The sequence below is a fragment of the Diplotaxodon limnothrissa genome, linkage group LG3 (genome assembly GCF_057381915.1).
Source record: "Diplotaxodon limnothrissa isolate DT_005_m linkage group LG3, D_limnothrissa_male_GT1.1, whole genome shotgun sequence".
NCBI classification, from domain to species: Eukaryota; Metazoa; Chordata; class Actinopteri; order Cichliformes; family Cichlidae; genus Diplotaxodon; species Diplotaxodon limnothrissa.
In genome coordinates this window covers 68,035,032-68,057,340 of record NC_140598.1, presented here as the reverse complement: position 1 = coordinate 68,057,340, position 22,309 = coordinate 68,035,032, and the positions used below count along the sequence as shown (strand labels likewise).

The 22,309-nt window shown below is 42.0% G+C and overlaps 1 protein-coding gene across 1 annotated transcript in view; it reads left to right on the top strand.

Moving 5' to 3' along the window:
* The window catches only part of adam19a (ADAM metallopeptidase domain 19a), a 100,439-nt gene that overhangs the window by 33,916 nt on the left and 44,214 nt on the right, over positions 1-22,309 (top strand). The window contains exon 4 of the mRNA XM_085349753.1: positions 9,349-9,430. Coding sequence (XP_085205879.1) covers positions 9,349-9,430 — 82 coding nt within the window. The remainder of the gene's footprint in view (positions 1-9,348; positions 9,431-22,309) is intronic.

Sequence of the window (22,309 nt, the reverse complement as noted above, 5' to 3'; positions counted from 1 at the left end):
TCCACGTCAAAAAGTCGTCATAAGTCTCCCGATAAGACCAGAAAAAGTCGCCAGATTTGTCGCTAGTCGCTTTTTAGAAAAAAGTTACTAAGGGGGTTTGAAAACTCGCTAAATATAGCGACAAAGTCGCTAAGTTGTCAACACTGCGGCACTGTCTGCCGACTTGCAGTTTTAAGGCTCAGGGAAACGAGCCCGCCAGCACTCTCTAGCGGCTGCGACCACTGGCGATAAGGAAAGGCTGCTTTTCATAGAGGACTCGCTTGGGGAGATGTCTTCTGGTTGACGCCAGCTCCCAGAAGAGCCTCGGGAACTCTCGTGTGATCTTTGGATACCTTCAGAATGGATTATTATTTAATCTGAAAAATTCTGTTAGATTTCCCACTTACCACTACAGGGAGCCCAAGTACCACCAGTGGTACGTGTATCACAGTTTGAGAACCAATGATCTAGACATAAAATTAAAGTCTTGATAACTCTAAAATCTGAACACAGAAAATAATTGGCTAGGACCTGTAGATCTGCCTTAGCAGTGATTGAATGTAATGGATAAGTGGCTGGATATCTGGCTGCTTTACACATTACAATCAATAAATACAGAGAACCAGATTTTAAAGGGGGAAGAGGACCCATACAGTCTATTCTAGATGAGAGTACTCTTAAAAAAGGTGTTTGACTTCACTGAGAATGCTTGTCTAGCACAGCACAGAAAGTCTAAGATCAGGCAACAAAGGAGGTTTGAATTACAGGGTGGGCCATTTATATGAATACACCGTAATAACATGGGAATGGTTGGTGATATTAAAGTCCTGTTTGTGGCACATTAGTATATGTGAGGGGGAAAACTCGTCAAGATGGGTGGTGACCATGGTGGCCATTTAGAAGTCGGCCATCTTGGTTACAACTTTTGTTTTTTAAATAGGAAGAGGGCCATGTGACACATCAAACTTATTGGTAATGTCACAAGAAAAACAATGGTGTGCTTGGTTTCAACGTAACTTTATTCTTATGCACCCTTACAAACTCCAGCTACTGCAGCATCTTAACGAGGATGACCCAGATCGGCGCACAGAATTTGCAGAATGGGCAAAACAAAAATTGGAACAGGACCCTCAGTTCATGCAGAAGATTGTGTTCAGTGATGAGGCAAACTTTTATGTGAATGGTGAAGTTAACAAACAAAACCACCGCTATTGGTCTGACACTAACCCACATTGGATGGATCCCTCCAAGACTGTTGGAACAACAAAAGTGATGGTTTGGTGTGGTATATGGGGTACAACGATAGTGGGCCCATTCTTCATCAATGGAAACCTCAAGGCCACTGGATATTTGAAATTGCTACATGATGATGTGTTTCCCTCTTTGTGCACTGAAGCTTGCACGTTCCCTGAGTTTTTCCAGCAAGATGGTGCACCACCACATTATGGGTGCCAGGTCCGAGCATTCCTAGATGAACAGTTTCCTGGAAAGTCGATTGGTCGTCGTGGACCAGTTGAATGGCCCCCAAGGTCTCCAGATCTGACCCCCTTAGACTTTTATCTTTGGGGTAATCTGAAGGCAATTGTCTATGGTGTGAAGATACGAGATGTGTAGCACCTGAAACTATGGATACTGGATGCCTGTGCTGGCATTTCTCCTGCGGTGTTGCTATCAGTTTGTGAAGAGTGGGAGAAGAGGGTTGCATTGACAATCCAACACAATGGGCAGCATATTGAACACATTTTATAAGTGGTGAGAAACTCACCACCCATCTTGAGGGGTTTGTCCCCTCACATATACTAGTGCCACAAACAGGACTTTAATATCACCAACCATTCCCATTTTATTATGGTGTATCCATATAAATGGCCCACCCTGTACTATGTCTTCTAATGATACTGCCTAGGGGAAGTATGTATAATGTAAACAGAATTGGTCCTAGCACTGAACCCCGTGGAACGCCATAATTGACCTTAGTGTGTGAAGAGGACTCTCTATTTACATGTACAAATTGGAGTCTATTAGATAGATATGATACAAACCACTGCAGCGCACTACCTGTAATACCTACAACATGTTCTAATCGCTCTAATAGGATATTATGGTCGACAGTATCGAACGCTGCACTAAGGTCTAGCAGGACAAGCACAGAGATGAGTCCACTGTCAGAGGTCATAAGAAGATCATTTGTAACCTTCACTAAAGCTGTTTCTGTGCTGTGATGAGCTCTGAAACCTGACTGAAACTCTTCAAATAAACCATTCCTCTGCAGATGATCTGTTAGCTGTTTGAAACTACTCTTTCAATGATTTTTGATATGAAAGGAAGGTTGGAGATTGGCCTATAATTAGCTAAGACTGCTGGGTCTAGAAATGCTTTTTGAGTAAAGGTTTAACTACAGCCAGCTTGAAGGCCTGTGGTACATAGCCGATTATTAGAGATAGGTTGATCATATTTAAGATCGAAGAATTAATTAATGGCAGGACTTCTTTGAGCAGTTTTGTAGGAATGGGGTCTAAAAGACACGTTGATGGTTTGGAGGAAGTAATTATAGAAGTTAACTCAGAAAGATCAGTTGGAGAAAAAGAGTCTAACTTAACATCAATGGTACTAAGAGTAGCTGTAGATAATATTACATCTGTGGGATGATTATTGGTAATTTTTTCTCTAATGATAAAAATTTTATTTGTGAAGAAGTTCATGAAGTCATTACTAGTTAACGTTAAAGGGATTGTTGGCTCAACAGAGCTCTGACTGTTTGTCAGCCTGGCTACAGTGCTGAAGAGAAACCTGGGGTTGTTCTTATTTTCTTCAATCGGTGATGAATAAGATAAGATAACCTTTATTAGTCCCACACGTGGGAAATTTGTTTTGTCACAGCAGGAAGTGGACAGTGCAAAAGTTATGAAGCAAAAATTAGAATATAATAAGAATAAATACAGTACACAACTGTACAGAATAGAATAAAATACTATATACAGTAGAATAAAATAGAATAAAATATACAATAGGATAAAAATAGAATACAAATGCTGTATACAACTGAGTAAAAATACGATGCCAGAAAAGAGTATTGCACTTAGTGTTATTGGACATGTGTGGATGTGTGTGTTTGATCAGTTGAAATCTTGAAGTTGGAGTCTGACAGCAGTGGGGAGGAAAGACCTGCAAAATCTCTCTGTCCCACACCGTGGGTGCCGCAGCCACTGAAGGAGCTGCTCATTGCTGTCACATTCTCCTGCATGGGGTGGGAGATGTTGTCCAACAGGGATGACAGCTTAGCCACCATTCTCCTGTCACTCACCACCTCCACTGGGTCCAGAGGGCATCCTAGAACAGAGCTGGCCCTTCTGATCAGCCTGTTCAGTCTCTTCCTATCCCCGGCAGAGATGCTGCCATCCCAGCAGACCACACCGTAAAAGATGGCTGAGGCCACCACAGAGTCATAGAAGGTCTTTAGAATAGTAAGATGTTCTGGCTTTGCAGAGGGCTTTCTTATAAAGCAAACAAAGGCTAAATGATGATCCTCTAAATTTGTGACACGCCATTTCTTCTCCAGCTTACGGGTTATCTGCTTTAGGCTATGCGTTTGAGAATTATACCACGGAGTCAGGTACATCTGTTTTGAGGCCTTAGTTTTCACAGGAGCTACAGTATCCAGAGTCGTACGTAGTGAGGAGGTAAAATTATTAACAAGATAATCGACCTCCGTTGGAGTAGCGTTCAGATAGCTGCTCTGCTCTATGTTGGTACAGGTCATTGAAGATGATAACAGTGAGTGGATTATATTCTTAAACTTAGTTACAGCGCTTTCAGAAAGACATCTACTGTGATAAAGTCTACTCTCCACTGCTGTGTATTCAGTTATTGTAAATGTAAATGTTATCAGGAAATGATCAGACAGGAGAGGGTTTTCAGGAAACACTGTTAATGTTACGTTTCTATTTCATATGTTAACACAGTGGTTAACCTGTAGATCCTATTTTTCTAGGCCCCCCTTTTGTTTTACAAGACAAATGTCCCCCCCCCCCGCACACACACGCACACACAAACACATCCTCCAACCACACACACCCATATTTTTCTCCATTGTGGTTTATTTCACACCTCAAACATTTAGCATTTAGTAGACAATTAAGTAAATACAAGTAAAAAGGAATAAATTACAGGTAGTAAGAAAATAAACTACTAACTTGTTTATGCTACATTCACACCTACACGGGTATTTTTGAAAACGCAGCTGTTTCGTCCACACGTAAATGAATTGCAGAATGGCAGATAGTCAGATTAACAGTATTTTGTCTCTATCTTCAGGTTTTACACGCTTACATACACACACCCAGTTACTGTCCCTCCATTTAGAAAGGCAGAGGCGTCATGATGTAATTATTTTATGTGTAGTTGTTTTTTTTTCCTGTGTAATAATATTCAACATTGCTATCTATACATTTTTCGAAAAATGCCTCTCTGTGGAAATTGGTTTAAAAACACAAAAAACTGTTTGTCCGTGATTTGAATCGAGGGAACAAATCGTGGCAGGATCAGCCTGATATTATTTGTATCCCACTGTAACTTTACTGTATAAAGAGCTAACGTCTCCAAAATGTCAGGAGTAGTTGGTCATTACAACAAGTGTTTGTGAACTAAAAATCAAGAATGTGGGATCCTGTTTGTCCGTGATTTGAAGAGCCCAGCGTGTGATCCCGACGAAGGGAAAAGCAATTCTGCAGGGGAGACCTACCTTGGCACTTGTGCAGGTGAAACCAAAGGGAAGATATGCTTCACCATATTTTCTAGTCTTTGGCTTAGAATGAAGTTGGTTTGGAAATATACTCAGCGATGCTTCATCTCCTGCTTTGTGTTTGTGTGGGAGCCCCGTCAAAAACCTGTCAATTATGCTATTATTTACTTGTATGTTATTTAATTTTTTTTCCCCTTTTCATACTGCGCCTCCCCTGCAATGGCTCTGTGCCCCCCCTAGAGGGCGGGCTCCACACTTTGGGAAGGTCAGAGTTAACACAAGATCTAGAGTGTGATTAAAGTGGTGGGTGGGTTCTTTTACAGTTTGAGAGAAGCCAATTGAGTCTAATAACAGATTAAATGCCATGTTGAGGCTGTCATTTTTAGCATCTACATGGATTAAAATCACCCATAATAATTATTTTATCTGAGCTTAGCACTAAATCAGATAAAAAGTCTGAGAAATCAGACAGAAACTCTGTGTAAAGCCCAGGTGGACGATAGATGGCATTGGTGGGGACGGATGATTCAACCACCGAACCCTGCCCTGTTTCTTTTTTTCCACCCTTTTTATGTTTTCTTCTTGATAAAAAAAAGAAGAGAAATATACTTGCCTACATATGCTATTCTACAAGCTTTTAAACCATTAAAAATTACAATTAGTAATTTATAGTTGTATATGTGAATTATATAATGTTAAATTACTATTAAACAAATGACTGACTAAGTATTTTAGGCTTTAGTTTACTTCAGCCATATTCCATATAAATCAGATATCATACAAAAGTAAAAATAGCTTCAAATACAGTCATAACAATAAAAGAATATGACTTTAAGGACTTAACAACATTACTTCAGCTATAGTACACCAACATCTCTGATACATTAGCACTAAGGGAACACTGAATGACCCGGTGGTTTTTGTCCATAAAACTACTCATCTAAGATTACCATAAAGTAAAAGATCTCTCAGCAACATTATGCAACATTTTAGGCACTATTGCCCCTATCAAATCAGTGAGCTGGGATGTTTTCTTCTAAACATGAACTACTGTTACAGCAACAGACATGGACTACTGGTGCCCCACACAACAACTCAATGTCCACTATGTGAAGGAGCCAAACACATGCCTGCTCCTCTCGTTAATCTGTAGCACCAAAACATCAGTCAGGTACCAGTTACCTTGCCTCTTCACCTCTGTCCGAGCTACAACATGGCAGAGCTGCCTCTGTCACCTGATAAATAACAGTGAGACATTCCACATACATGCAGTCACACATGTGCTTCAGATACAGTAATGAACCAATAGGTCATCATCCAATTTCACGTGTGATCTTGTATCATCATTACTCTCTAAGCTTTGTGCTGGTTCTTCTGTCATCTGACAAATAGGACATACATGACAATAAGAATAAAATGGGTAGCTGCTTCAGTGTTTCTGTCAATTTGTGCAGATCTTGCCTCATCTGTAATGTTTGTAGGGTGAGTGCATTTTTAAAACAATTTGTGCAAACTGCACTACAAGGTGGAATATTTGCAAAATCATGCCTACCTCATGATATTTTGTCTCAAAAATTAACCCTATGAATATGTCAGTGCCATTAGGATGAAATTATTGTGTCACCAACATTTTAACATTAGACATATAATTTTAACAGCCTCTGTAAACTAATATCCTGGCTTGCTCAAGGCTGCCGTTTTCTCTGACAGTTTCAATCAAAATTAGAAATGCTACTCTGAGACTGAGATAACTAATAGTGCTGCCTGTGGTGCAGTCAGTTTCCAAAACACGTTATTCATGGTTACATACAATTTTAGACTGTGGGCCAAAGCCTAGCATAGCCTGTAACGTTATTATGACGGAGACATTTTATGAGTGAACTTGACTTTAAATGACTTACAGGTTTCTTTGAAAAGTGCTTTCTTATATCCAGGTTCTTCCTTTTTGTGGCATCCTCCTCTCCTCCTTGGAGGGCCTTGCAGCGCAGGCTTGCCGCTGCTAAAACTAAACAGAGCTCCCTGAGAGGCACAGCCAATCACATTGGCCATATTTGTCACATGAGGTAGGACTCCAGTAGCGAACGTAATTTAACTCTTTCTGCACCGCTAGGTGAATGAGATGTTGACAGATCTTTTTTTTTCTTTCTATCGGGTTTGTTTTTCTTTACTCAAAGAGATCAAATTATTGGTGGGGACAATTCAATAATCGTTGGATATTGGTAGGGACATGTCCCTTCCGTCCATGCCAAATCTACGCCCTTGGATGATAACAAATAAGACTGGATTCTGAGTTTTACAGCTGGGGTGGACAATGTTAAGCATCAGGCTTTCAAATTAATTAAAAGTCTGTCTTGGTCTTTCATTAATTAATAGGCTGGTGTGAAAAATTGCTGCCACACCGCCCTCTCGACCTGTGCTTCGAGATTTCTGGTAGTTAGAATGACTAGGGGGTTTTTGATTCATTTAAACTGACATACTCATCCTGCTGCAACCAGGTTTCTGTAAGGCAGAGTAAATCGATTTGCTGATCAATTATTAAGTCATGTACTAACAGAGACTTGGAGGAGAGAGACCTAATATTTAATAATACACATTTCACTGTTTTACTCTTTGGTTCAGATGTGGATACTTTATTGTTCTTTCTTTGTGATTTTTTTTATGTTTAAGTTGTTTGTTGCTGGTTTTTAGTTTGTTTTTTGTCTGTTTAGGAGCTGACACAGTCTCAGTGGAGATGGGTTTTTTGGGGGAGTAGCAGGAGGAGAGAAGCTGCAGAAAGGCGTGTAAGACTGCAACTCTGCTTCCTGGTCCCAACTCTGGATAGTCATATTTTGGGGTTTTTAATAAATTTGTCCATATTTCTAGAAATGAGAGCTGCTCCATCCAAAGTGGGATGGATGCCGTCTCTCCTAACAAGACTCGGTTGCCTACAGAAGGTTTGCCAATTATCTATGAAGCCCACATCGTTTTCTGGACACCACTCAGACAGCCAGAAATTTAAGGAGAACATGCTGCTAAACATGTCACTCCTGGTCTGATTGGGGAGGGCACCAGAGAAAACTACAGAGTCCAACATTGTTTTGACAAAGTTACATACGATTCAATATTGATTTTAGTGACCTCCGATTGGCGTAACCGGGTGTCATTACTGCCGACGTGAATTATGATTTTACTGAATTTACGTTTACCCTTAGCCAGCAGTTTTAAATTTCCCTCAATGTCGCCTGCTCTGGCCCCTGGAAGACAATTGACTATGGTTGCCGGTGTCTCTAGCTTCACATGTCTGAGAACAGAATCACCAATTACCAGAGTTTGACCCCCGGCGGGTGTGTCGCCGAGTGGGGAAAAACGGTTAGACACATGAACGGGTTGGTGGTGTACCTGGGGCTTCTGTTTAAGACTATGCTTCCTCCTCACCGTCACCCAGCCACCCTCTTTCCCCAGCTGCTTGGGGTCTGCCGGGGAACAGCTAGCGGGGCCTACACTATCTTCGGCTGCAGCAGCTACAGGGGCCTGGCTAGCTACAGGTGAATGAAGCCGAGTCTCTAATTCAGTAATCCTGGCCTCCAGAGCTGCAAATATGCTACATTTGTTACAGATATCATTACTGCTAAAGGAGGCCGAGGAGTAACTAAACATCTGACACAATGAGCAGGAAAGTGCAGGAGGGACAGGTGAAGTAGCCATGGTGCTAGTGAGTCGGCTACGAGCTAAGCTAAGCTAGCGAAACAGTACAGACACAGCGAGTGAATACGTTGGCTATAAATTAGGTAGTGACTACACAGAAACTGTGCTTCGGATGAAACGTGAAAATTATACTATGAAAAATGAATGTATATAAAAGTTTTTATTTAAATTGCTAAGCAGATAAGCTACTCAAAAACACCACTGTGTTTGAGCAGGAACAGGAAGTGATACTCTACCGCAGAGAGAGCGAACACCAAGTGACAGTGCTACCAAGAGTTAGGAGCGATCCTTTTCAGTTTTTTCTTTCATCATCTCCAACTCTCTTTGCTGTTTAAATCTCTCATGGTTCAGCTGTAATGAAAATTCTTTCTGCTATTCAAATGTTAAGTTTGTGATTGCTGATACAAGTGTGTTTGGTAAAACCTTACCTTTAGTTCAAACCAAAATCCTTGCAGTGTTTTAATAGTTAAAACATTGAAATCCTGCCTCCAAGTATGGTTCCTGCAGGAAGACTGTGTGGATAGGGTCAATTCAGTAAAAATCTGTCACCAACCTTGACTTATCAAAGGATTATTAGCGAGTTCATTTAACTACATGTGTCTCAGATTTTGTGTGTCACTATCATTTTCTGTAGCACAGTTATGTGCTTTAGTCTCCTAAAATCCCCTGCTATATTCCAGTGTCTCATTCACATTCTTTTTGTACACATTGTTTTGTTGGTATAAACAATTATCAATTTTCACATATAAAGAGTGAAAAAAAGTTTATGACAAGAAAGTATTCTGTGTGATCTTGGCTTCAGGTTGTGTTTGATTTGCTGTCTGCCACTGATGCTGACACTTGCATTCAAAAGGGATTTTAAAAAATTAGGTATTTTATAATTACTTACACTTTCCTCTGTTTCTCTTTCTCTCCCCCCCCCCCCCTCCCCCCCTCTCTCTCAGTGAGCTTTTGGGTCAAGACTTTACAGAGACATACTACACAGAGGATGGGAAACCTGTTACTCTTACTAATCACAATTACACTGTAAGTATAAAGAAACAAGAAGGGGTAGATGCCTAAGAAAATTTCAGTTATATTATCAATCTATTCAGGCTAACTCATCTTAAAGAATTTCCTGATTGTAACATAAACTCAATTTATGTGCTCTAAACTTGGGTCTCTGTTTGTGAAGTTCATTGTTCCAAAAAGCAGGCAGATCAGTTCCCTCTCTTCATAGAATGATTCTTTTAACCCAGATTTTTGAGATAAAACTATATAAACAAACAGACTCTGGTAATGGTGCTAAAGTACTGAAACTTGTTTACTTCCTAATGCTAGCTGTTTCTATTTGAAGGGCAGTCTGAGATTATAGGAGAGCGAGAGGGTGAGATCACTTTACTTTGGTATGTTTGAATTTGTGTATTTTTAGATTTGACAATGCACGCACTGCTTCCCTTGGACCAGCTGGCGAGCACTGTGAGGGTCATGTTCTTTACTTTTCCAGCGCGTTCAGTACCACCAGGCTGACCCTCCTGGGTGATAAGCTGAGAGTGATGTGGGTGGATGCCTTTCTTGTTTCCTGGATTGTTGATTGTCTGTGATGACACAGTGTACCGGGCTGTGGTTGACTTCTTTGTCACGTGGTGCAAGCAGAATCATCTGCAGGTCAGCGTGACAAAGACCAAAAAAATGATTGTGGACTGTAACCTCTGGTACAATCCAGGGGGTCATTGTGGAGGACTATAAATAGCTCGGAGTACACATAGATAATAAACTGGAGTGGGTTAAAAATACCACTGCATTCTCAAGGAAGGGCCAGAGTCAACTCTATTTTCTGAGGTGGCTGAGAGGGTTCGACTTGGACAAAAAATTGGCCTGGGCATTTTGACTAGAGATTAGCTCACCAGGTATTATAGGAAAAGCCATGAAGCCTAATAAACTTAGACCTACACCATCCTCCCTATTCTGGTATTCTAACCCGTACTTAGTGGAAACCAAAAGACTGCTTTGTTAAGTTAAGCTCCTGAACTATCTATAGGGTGGGCCATTTATATGGATACACCATAATAAAATGGGAATGGTTGGTGATATCAAAGTCCTGTTTGTGGCACATTAGTATATGTGAGGGGGCAAAACCCTCAAGATGGGTGGTGACCATGGTGGCCATTTAGAAGTTGGCCATCTTGGATACAACTTTAGTTTTTTTCAATTGGAAGAGGGCCATGTGACACATCAAACTTATTGGTAATGTCACAAGAAAAACAATGGTGTGCTTTGCTTCCATGTCTGTGTTGTCCTCCCTCTGACTTGTCTGTTTTACAAATGTGTCTGCAGCTGCCTTCACAGTTGCGAAGTACCTGGCGATACTTTTGAGGCTATCTTGTGTGGCGGTCATCATATGATGGGCAGAGAAAATGTCTATCCCATTTGACTGGAGGTACTTCAACAGAAGAGTTGTATGCTCAAACACTCTAAGAAATCTGTGCTGTTAACACAGTTTCATGCTTCAAGAGACACTCTTTAAAGCCTTGTGCTTTGGCATAAACAGCTGGCTTTTCTTTTTCCCTCTTTTTAATCTTCCAGCGTGAGCACTGCATCAACAAAGAGGGCATCATCATCTGGTTTTCCAAAATGTCCACAAAGATTTTTTGGAGGGCATCATGCTTGGCGCACCACCATGTCTCACCTATTGGATTGAAGCATCTGTGTCTTGTCTCTTCTTGGGTTTGTTTCTCCTACAGATTAACCCTGTGATAGGACTCCTTGAACACTGTACTGCTCCGTTAGAGCTGGGCGATAGAACGATAACGATATGTATTGCGAAATAACTTTTTCTCGATAGAAAAGTTAAACTATTGCGATAGGCCTCATCTCTCTTGTCCTCTTAAAAAAAAAAAAAAAGAACAGCCAATCCAAATTAAGTAGCGCAGAGCCGAACCAATCACAGCCGCAGCGTCACGTCACGTGACTTGTTACGTACAGCACAAGTGCCAAGCCGCACATGTCAGGGCTCTGTGTGCGGGCAGGCAGAGATGAGGATCCAAATGCAGGACTCGAACACGGAATTGAAACTCAAAAACCTCAGTTTTATTGCTGGCAGGAAAACAAACATGAAGTGATGATGGAACACTGAGACCAAGGACACACAGGCATAATCTGATGGTACGACGCGACACCGAGCATGGGAAAACACAGGGCTTATATACACAGGGTAGTAACGGGGGAATCGGCAACAGGAGGGAGACACAGCTGGGAGAGATCAGGGCTAACGAGACAGGGGGAACAAAGCTGCACACACTAACATCAGACAGGAACAAGAACCTTCAAAGTAAAACAGGAAACAAAACACACTTTACTAAGACACAGACTAGACAGAGACAGACTTGACACTGACCAAAGGCTACTAAATGATAATCATAATCACAACAGTATCAGATCATAAATCATAATATGGAAAAACACCAAGAACCAGAGAAACAAAGGAAAATCCATGATGCAAAAGCACCAAAACATAATGAACTCAAAATACTGGGTCCAACGGACCCAGAACCGTGACAGCACATGTGTATTTGTTTGGGAAGCATATATATATATATATATATATATATATATATATATATATATATATATATATATATATATATATATTAGGGGTGCAATGATACTCGTATCGATATTGAACCGTTCGATACAGTGCTGTCGGTTCGCTATGCATATGTATCGAACAATACAACATTTTTAATTGATTAACTTTTCTTCTGACGATGCTGTCTGTGTTGAGCGTGGGCGGTGGATCTGCGTTCGACTACTCCGCTTTGGCTGCACTGTCGAGCGCAGATCCATTGAGCGCAGGGCAAGCTAACAAGACAGAAGCTAAGCTCGTTGCAACATGGCAAATTGAACCTCCCCCACCCTCATTCAGATCTGGCCTTTGGGACTATTTTGGTCTTCATGTGAAGCATGACCCTGAAGGTAAGCATCTCAGGGACAAAAGTAAAACAATATGTCGGATGTGCCACGCAATGCTCAATTACATGGGTGGGAACTACTGCGTTAGTGCAGTTTGCTCGTTAACACGCACGAGGCGATACGCCGTAGCTCGTTAACAGAGATTTGCCGTGTTGTGGCGTTAACGTCACGGGTGGGAACAAAATGAATATGACTGCACATTTACGCCGACATCATCCTAGTGTAAAGACAGGTGGAAGCAGACAAAAACAACAAGCACGCATGCTACAAACTTTACCCGAGTCATTTAGACAGCCGTTAGCATGTGATTCTCCTTATGGGGACCTGATATGTTTAATATGCTGCTGAGAATATAGCCCAGAAGAAGTGTATAGTATAGCTTTTATTTTGGAAAGAGACATTTCTCTGTAATAAACTCTCTTTTCCAAAGATGAGTGATGTCTCGATTAGATTGACTTATTATTTTATCTCTTTGTTGTTTCAGCAACATTAAATTTAAAAACTGTACGTTTGAGTTAAAATATATATTTATTATTTTAATAAATGACAAATTAAAAAAGCATGAACATTTTTTTGTATCGAAAACATATCGACTCTGGTGTCACAGTTCGATATTTTTTCGATACAAAAAAAATGCGCTAACGCACTAGTTCCCACCAATATAATTGAGCATTGCGTGGCACATCCGACATAGTGTTTTACTTTTGTCCATGACGCGCTTACCTTCAGGGTCATACGTCACATGAAAACCAAAATAGTTCCAAACGCCAGATCTGAATGGGGGAGGGGGGGGGGGGGGTTTCAATTTGCCATGTTGCAAGGAGAGCTTAACTTCGGTCTCCTAGCTTGCCCTGTGCTCAGTGAATCTGCGTTCTACTACTCCGCCTAGGCTGTACTGTCGAGCGCAGATCCACTGAGCACTCAACACAGACAGCATCGTCAGAAGGAAAGTTGATAAAATTAATTAAAAATTTTGTATTGTTCGATACATATGTGTACCGAACCAAAAGCACTGTATCGAACGGTTCAATATCGATACGAGTATTGTTGCACCCCTAATATATATATATATATATATATATATATATATATATATATATATATATATATATATATATATATATAAAAAACACCCAGCACGCCCCTGCGGGCGGTTTATCCTTCAAGCTCGGGTCCTCTACCAGAGGCCTGGGAGCTTGAGGGTCCTGCGCAGTATCTTAGCTGTTCCCAGGACTGCGCTCTTCTGGACAGAGATCTCCGATGTTGTTCCCGGGATCTGCTGGAGCCACTCGCCTAGCTTGGGAGTCACCGCACCTAGTGCTCCGATTACCACGGGGACCACCGTTACCTTCACCCTCCACATCCTCTCGAGCTCTTCTCTGAGCCCTTGGTATTTCTCCAGCTTCTCGTGTTCCTTCTTCCTGATATTGCTGTCATTCGGAACCGCTACATCGATCACTACGGCCGTCTTCTTCTGTTTGTCTACCACCACTATGTCCGGTTGGTTAGCCACCACCATTTTGTCCGTCTGTATCTGGAAGTCCCACAGGATCTTAGCTCGGTCATTCTCCACCACCCTTGGGGGCATCTCCCATTTTGACCTCGGGACTTCCAGGTTATACTCGGCACAGATGTTCCTGTACACTATGCCGGCCACTTGGTTATGGCGTTCCATGTATGCCTTGCCTGCTAGCATCTTGCACCCTGCTGTTATGTGCTGGATTGTCTCTGGGGCATCTTTACACAGCCTGCACCTGGGGTCTTGCCTGGTGTGATAGACCCCAGCCTCTATGGATCTTGTGCTCAGAGCTTGTTCTTGTGCTGCCATGATTAGTGCTTCTGTGCTGTCTTTCAGTCCAGCTTTGTCCAGCCACTGGTAGGATTTCTGGATATCAGCCACCTCCTCTATCTGCCGGTGGTACATACCGTGCAGGGGCCTGTCCTTCCATGATGGTTCCTCGTCTCCCTCCTCTTTCTTGGGTTTCTGCTGCCTGAGGTATTCACTGAGCACTCGGTCAGTTGGGGCCATCATATATACAGTGGGGCAAAAAAGTATTTAGTCAGCCACCGATTGTGCAAGTTCCCCCACTTAAAATGATGACAGAGGTCAGTAATTCGCACCAGAGGTACACTTCAACTGTGAGAGACAGAATGTGAAAAAAAAATCCATGAATCCACATGGTAGGATTTGTAAAGAATTTATTCGTAAATCAGGGTGGAAAATAAGTATTTGGTCACCTCAAACAAGGAAAATCTCTGGCTCTCACAGACCTGTAACGTCTCCTGTAAGAAGCTTTTCTGTCCCCCACTCGTTACCTGTATGGATGGCACCTGTTTGAACTCATCATCTGTATAAAAGACACCTGTCCACAGCCTCAAACAGTCAGACTCCAAACTCCGCCTTGGCCAAGACCAAAGAGCTTTCGAAGGACACCAGGAAAAGTATTGTAGACCTGCACCAGACTGGGAAGAGTGAATCTACAATAGGCAAGCAGCTTGGTGTGAAAAAATCAACTGTGGGAGCAATCATCAGAAAATGGAAGACATACAAGACCACTGATAATCTCCCTCGATCTGGGGCTCCACGCAAGATCTCATCCCGTGGGGTCAAAATGATCATGAGAACGGTGAGCAAAGATCACAGAACCACACGGGGGGACCTGGTGAATGACCTGCAGAGAGCTGGGACCAAAGTAACAAAGGTCACCATCAGTAACACACTACAACGGCAGGGAATCAAATCCCGCAGTGCCAGACGTGTTCCGCTGCTGAAGCCAGTGCATGTCCAGGCCCGTCTGAAGTTTGCCAGAGAGCACATGGATGATACAGCAGAGGATTGGGAGAATGTCATGTGGTCAGATGAAACCAAAGTCGAACTTTTTGGTATAAACTCAACTCGTCGTGTTTGGAGGACGAAGAATACTGAGTTGCATCCCAAGAACACCATACCTACTGTGAAGCATGGGGGTGGAAACATCATGCTATGGGGCTGTTTTTCTGCCAACGGGACAGGACGACTGATCCGTGTTAAGGACAGAATGAATGGGGCCATGTATCGTGAGATTTTGAGCCAAAACCTCCTTCCATCAGTGAGAACTTTGAAGATGAAACGAGGCTGGGTCTTCCAACATGACAATGATCCAAAACACACCGCCCGGGCAACAAAGGAGTGGCTCCGTAAGAAGCATTTGAAAGTCCTGGAGTGGCCTAGCCAGTCTCCAGACCTCAACCCCATAGAAAATCTGTGGCGGGAGTTGAAAGTCCGTGTTGCTCGGCGACAGCCCCAAAACATCACTGCTCTCGAGAAGATCTGCATGGAGGAATGGGCCAAAATACCAGCTACTGTGTGTGCAAACCTGGTAAAGACCTATAGTAAACGTTTGACCTCTGTTATTGCCAACAAAGGTTATGTTACAAAGTATTGAGTTGTATTTTTGTTATTGACCAAATACTTATTTTCCACCCTGATTTACGAATAAATTCTTTACAAATCCTACCATGTGGATTCATGGATTTTTTTTTTCACATTCTGTCTCTCACAGTTGAAGTGTACCTCTGGTGCAAATTACTGACCTCTGTCATCATTTTAAGTGGGGGAACTTGCACAATCGGTGGCTGACTAAATACTTTTTTGCCCCACTGTATATGATGGCCCCAATATATATATATATATATATATATATATATATATATAACTCTGTCATGCTAGCTACTACACAGTACGAGTCATTGTAACTGACTGTAAAACGTAACGTTAGCACAGCGAAAATAAAATACACCTAAGCTTGGTTTATATCTGACCCAGATTGGCTGCAGTTCATAACTTCTTACCTGAAGTTCAGTTCCCCTGCCCCTCTGCCCAGCGACCTTGGGTCTCTCCTCCTCCTGCCTTCCCTTTCCCTCATCTACCTCTTGGCCTCCACCACTTACTAATGTTACTGAATCTGTGGAAGCTCCGCCATAGCCACCACCTGCCTGAAGGGCTTGTTTCTTATTGGCCCTTATTTTTTCCGCACCTCCTTTTCACTTTTTGTTCACCATTTTCTTGTCTTTGTCTGTGATAAGATTGCTTTCAGAGCCGTTGCCCGAGCAAGGGGGGGGGGCTGTAATTGTGCCAGCCCAGAGTCGATCATGACCAATTAGCCAATCCACCACCTTTCATTTTTTTAAACCGTTACAACCCCCCCCCCCCCCCCCAAAAAAAAACAAAAACAAAACAAAACAAAAAACAAAACAAAAAACATCGGCCCATAACAACAAAAAATCACCAATGGCCCACCAGGAAAATGCCCGATGGCCAGTCCAGCTGTGCTGGGGTCCATTAATATCTATCAGACAATGCTCAGGAGATTTCTTTATGAGTCTGTTGTGGCCAGTGCCATCCTCTATGCTGTTGCATGCTGGGGCGGCAGGTTGACGGTCTCAGATGCCAATAGACTCAGTAAACTAATTCACAAGGCCAAGAATGTTGTTGGGACAGAGCTGGACTCCCTTAAGGTGATGTTGGAGAGGTGGATGTTGTCTAAGACAAGGACAATGCTGGACAAAACCTCCCACCCACTTCATGATATGCAGGACAGTCATAGGAGAACGTTCAGTGAGAGACAAAGGCTACGTTCACACTGCAGGTCTTAATGCTCAATTCAGATTGTTTTGATCAAATCTGACTTTTTTTGTCTGCTTGTTCACACTACAAATAAAATGTGACCGCAAACGCGCTCTAGTGTGAATCCTCAAAGCGGCCCACATGCCCAAAAGAAGACATCACACACAACACGCTCTGTTTAGACCCAGACCAAACAGTATTGTTTGACTGATGGCCCTTAATATAAAGACTTGTTGCGGACTTTACGTTTCCCAATTTTGCTTTAAGTTATAAAGTTATTTTGTTATTTACATATGGCCTACTACTATACTACTACTACTATCCTTATTGCTGTTTTAGAGGAGCGGTGCTGTTGGGTCTAAACTCAGACCCCGCTGTATCCAGGACTTATTCCCATGAAAGAAAAACAAGGCAACAGTGTTCGATCGATTTCTTGCGCAAGGGAGGCCCTTCCATCTGTGACCAGCACGTCGAAATGACCACAATGGTGGCCCTCCTCTCGCTGCCTTTTATTGACAAACTTCAAACAATAGTTTACAAAACACCTCCCCCTGCAACCCCGTTTGGTTACATAGACAAGGACTGTATGTAAATGTTAGAGATGGCACGATACCACTTTTTTATGTCCGATACCGATACCGATATCATAAATTTGGATATCTGCCGATACCGATATGAATCCGATATAGTGTTTTTTAATCAACAAAACTGTTTTTTAAAATATCTTGCTGCATTTTGCAAGTCTGCAAGTTCATACTCAAGTTTAAAACAACAACTACACTAAAGCTATTCTGTTATACCTGTATACAAAAAAATATTTCATAGTTCAGCAATACTGATCAATCTAATAAACTTAGACCTACACCATCCTCCCTATTCTGGTATTTTAAAGAGTACTTAGCGTAAATATTAAGCAACCTAACTAATAGGGTTCCAACTCCCAGCAACAACAAAAAGAAATAAATAAAAAATAAGGAACCACCCCTCACGCGCCACCTCATGATGCTTAATCGACGTAATCAACCTTAATTTGATGCAGTGTGAAAAAAAATGCACAGAAATCAATTATTTTTCAAGAAATATTAAATAGATTCAACATCTTTCTTCAACAAAATTGCAGACTGCACAGATGGTACCTTCCCAAAGGAAAAAGTACTATAGCATACTAGGGTATATATTAGACTTAATAGTCACTATATACAGTAATTGACTTCTATTCATTTTACATCAAATTTAAACTTTGGGTGTCAGATAATTATTTATTAAAAGCTCGACATTTTAAATGAGAATAAGAAAGAAAAGTATGTCTTTGTGCCCCCTTTTCCCTGTTCATGCCCTATCGGCCCCCCTGGCTAAACTTTGCTAGATCCGCCCCTGCACAGTTACCAGCGTCAGCTACGTAGAAAAAGATCCTGGTGTAGAAAGAAATATTAAATAAATTCTAACAACAGCTTATCAAGCTTAAACGTTCTGCTGTTGTTCAGCCGCTGGTTTCCTCTTTCTGGTGCAAAGTGGGCCAAAAACAAACAAGAGACACGGACTCGCGACAGAAAAGCCGATCAGCTGATCATTTAAGCAGTTTCACGATTGAAGTAGCAGCCGGAGAGCGAGAGGCAGTCGCTTGTTAAGCTTAACGTGGGAATGCTTTACAAACATTCAGAGATGGACTTACACACTTGCTTTACTTCTCTCGGGGATAACTTTGTCGGAGATGAAATGCCAGGTTGCTAGCGAATCTCCACATGCTATCCAGACCACCGACAGGTCCGGCATGCCACAGCTGCTCTATCACGTGATGCATACTGCTCCGACTGCTAACGTTCTGAGGTGAGTTACGGCGTGTTGCAAGTTTTGCGAGGTGCTTTCGTGATATTTAATGGATCGGATTACATTTTTTATTTTTCTCCGATATCCGATCCAGTAATTTAGGTCAGTATCGGACCGATACCGATACGTAATATCGGATCGGTCCATCTCTAGTAAATGTATACACTGTGTGTGTGTGTGTGTGTGTGTGTGTGTGTGTGTGTGTGTGTGTGTGTGTTAGACCTCCTGCTGACCAAAGGGTCGTAAACCCAGGAAGCTTACATCAAAAGAAACAGATCTTTCAGATAGGATGTACAGTGGGGCAAAAAAGTATTTAGTCAGCCACCGATTGTGCAAGTTCCCCCACTTAAAATGATGACAGAGGTCAGTAATTCGCACCAGAGGTACACTTCAACTGTGAGAGACAGAATGTGAAAAAAAAATCCATGAATTCACATGGTAGGATTTGTAAAGAATTTATTCGTAAATCAGGGTGGAAAATAAGTATTTGGTCACCTCAAACAAGGAAAATCTCTGGCTCTCACAGACCTGTAACGTCTTCTGTAAGAAGCTTTTCTGTCCCCCACTCGTTACCTGTATGAATGGCACCTGTTTGAACTCATCATCTGTATAAAAGACACCTGTCCACAGCCTCAAACAGTCAGACTCCAAACTCCGCCATGGCCAAGACCAAAGAGCTTTCGAAGGACACCAGGAAAAGTATTGTAGACCTGCACCAGACTGGGAAGAGTGAATCTACAGTAGGCAAGCAGCTTGGTGTGAAAAAATCAACTGTGGGAGCAATCATCAGAAAATGGAAGACATACAAGACCACTGATAATCTCCCTCGATCTGGGGCTCCACGCAAGATCTCATCCCGTGGGGTCAAAATGATCATGAGAACGGTGAGCAAAGATCCCAGAACCACACGGGGGGACCTGGTGAATGACCTGCAGAGAGCTGGGACCAAAGTAACAAAGGTCACCATCAGTAACACACTACAACGGCAGGGAATCAAATCCTGCAGTGCCAGACGTGTTCCGCTGCTGAAGCCAGTGCATGTCCAGGCCCGTCTGAAGTTTGCCAGAGAGCACATGGATGATACAGCAGAGGATTGGGAGAATGTCATGTGGTCAGATGAAACCAAAGTAGAACTTTTTGGTATAAACTCAACTCGTCGTGTTCGGAGGAAGAAGAATACTGAGTTGCATCCCAAGAACACCATACCTACTGTGAAGCATGGGGGTGGAAACATCATGCTATGGGGCTGTTTTTCTGCCAAGGGGACAGGACGACTGATCCGTGTTAAGGACAGAATGAATGGGGCCATGTATCGTGAGATTTTGAGCCAAAACCTCCTTCCATCAGTGAGAACTTTGAAGATGAAACGAGGCTGGGTCTTCCAACATGACAATGATCCAAAACACACCGCCCGGGCAACAAAGGAGTGGCTCCGTAAGAAGCATTTGAAAGTCCTGGAGTGGCCTAGCCAGTCTCCAGACCTCAACCCCATAGAAAATCTGTGGCGGGAGTCCGTGTTGCTCGGCGACAGCCCCAAAACATCACTGCTCTCGAGAAGATCTGCATGGAGGAATGGGCCAAAATACCAGCTACTGTGTGTGCAAACCTGGTAAAGACCTATAGTAAACGTTTGACCTCTGTTATTGCCAACAAAGGTTATGTTACAAAGTATTGAGTTGTATTTTTGTTATTGACCAAATACTTATTTTCCACCCTGATTTACGAATAAATTCTTTACAAATCCTACCATGTGGATTCATGGATTTTTTTTTCACATTCTGTCTCTCACAGTTGAAGTGTACCTCTGGTGCAAATTACTGACCTCTGTCATCATTTTAAGTGGGGGAACTTGCACAATCGGTGGCTGACTAAATACTTTTTTGCCCCACTGTATCTACAATAAAACCTCCCCCAGCACAGAGTGGCTGGAGAGGTGGTCAGAATCAAAGAGATGGCTTTGATCCTACTGCTTAAACTAAGACTATACAAATTTAAGAAACACAATGGCAACATTCAACAATTAGACTTAACAGGTGCTTCAAAGGATAGCTGCAGATTTCTGTCAGAATCTGCAGATTATACAGTACAAATAAAATGTTCACGTTTCTCCAGCGCTGTCTTCCCAGCAGTTTCACTAACATCTACACGGGATGGCCAGGAAGCATTCACAATGTCTTCTCGGGCGCTGATAATTGCCGTCTGTCAGTTGTGACATGGCCATTCAAACAGCAGTCGCTTTCTAAAACATCAGATGTGTATCGGATTCAGTACCACATACGAAAGTGACCCAGGTCGGATTTGAAAATATCGGATTTGTGCTGTTCACACTGTCATACCATGATCACTATCATACCATGGGTCACATAGGGTCAAAAAAGTCGGATTTGATGCGCTTTCGCCTGCAGTGTGAACGTAGCCTAAGATCACCCAAATGCACCACTAAATGACACATGAAATCATTCCTGCCTGTGGCTATCAATGCTAACTCTAACCCTGTACAACTCCTCCACCTAATGCACAGTGCAGTAGTTACACCCTATTGCATATGCTCTACAGGGAAAATAACAAGCTTATAGTTTAGAGTAAAATGTCAATCATATATTCACCTCTGTAATATTCTTGATATTAATTATTTAGCTATTTATATATATTTGAGCTATTTGTTATATTTTGTAAACTTTGTAATATATTGGTATCATTTATTTTAGTTCAGTCTTTTCCTGATATTGTCTTGGAGCAACTGTAACCACATAATTCCCTTGGTGATTAATAAAATATTCTGATTCTGATTACTTGTCCTGATGGAAAACCACTGCCATGTCCTCAAACCAGAGATGCCAGTGTGAAACTAGTCAAGGTTAGGATTGTGAATACAAAGCCAAGGGTCCCCGAGAATTAGAGGTGTCAGCAGGGCTTAGTTTTTAACACTTCTTGGCCCACCCTAAAGCTCTTCTTTGTAGTAATTCCACCAGGCAGGCCATTCTTATGCTGTCAGAAATACAACTGTGCTGTTGAAACACAGGGAAACACTGAAAATCCACTACTAGTCTCTATTAGGACTGGGCGATATGACCCAAAAATCATATCTTGATATTCTTTAACTGGATGGCAACATATGATATATATCTCGATATTTTTTTAAAGCCATAAAGTAAGAATAAAAAGAGGGTTCTTAGTCAAAGCTGTGTCTATAAGATGTTAAACTGTGTGTCTTTTTCATAACAGTGACATGGTTGTATTTTCCTTAACTGAACGAGTCGTCAGTCATTTTTGCACAATGGGAGGAGGTGCTGTCGCGTCGTCCATGTTTTCTACAGTCATTGGTAAAGACAAACGAGGCCCTGGTTGATGTGACTTCCTTGTTACGTGATTTGAATTGTTGAAAAGATGCAGGAAATACAGGAAATGTTTCGCATGATCTGGATCCAAGTTTAATGTAAATTAATAAAACACACCCTCCCAACTTGCCAAATGTCAGTTATGTCCAAGTCAGACAAGGACTTCCTGTAATTTTTGTGGAC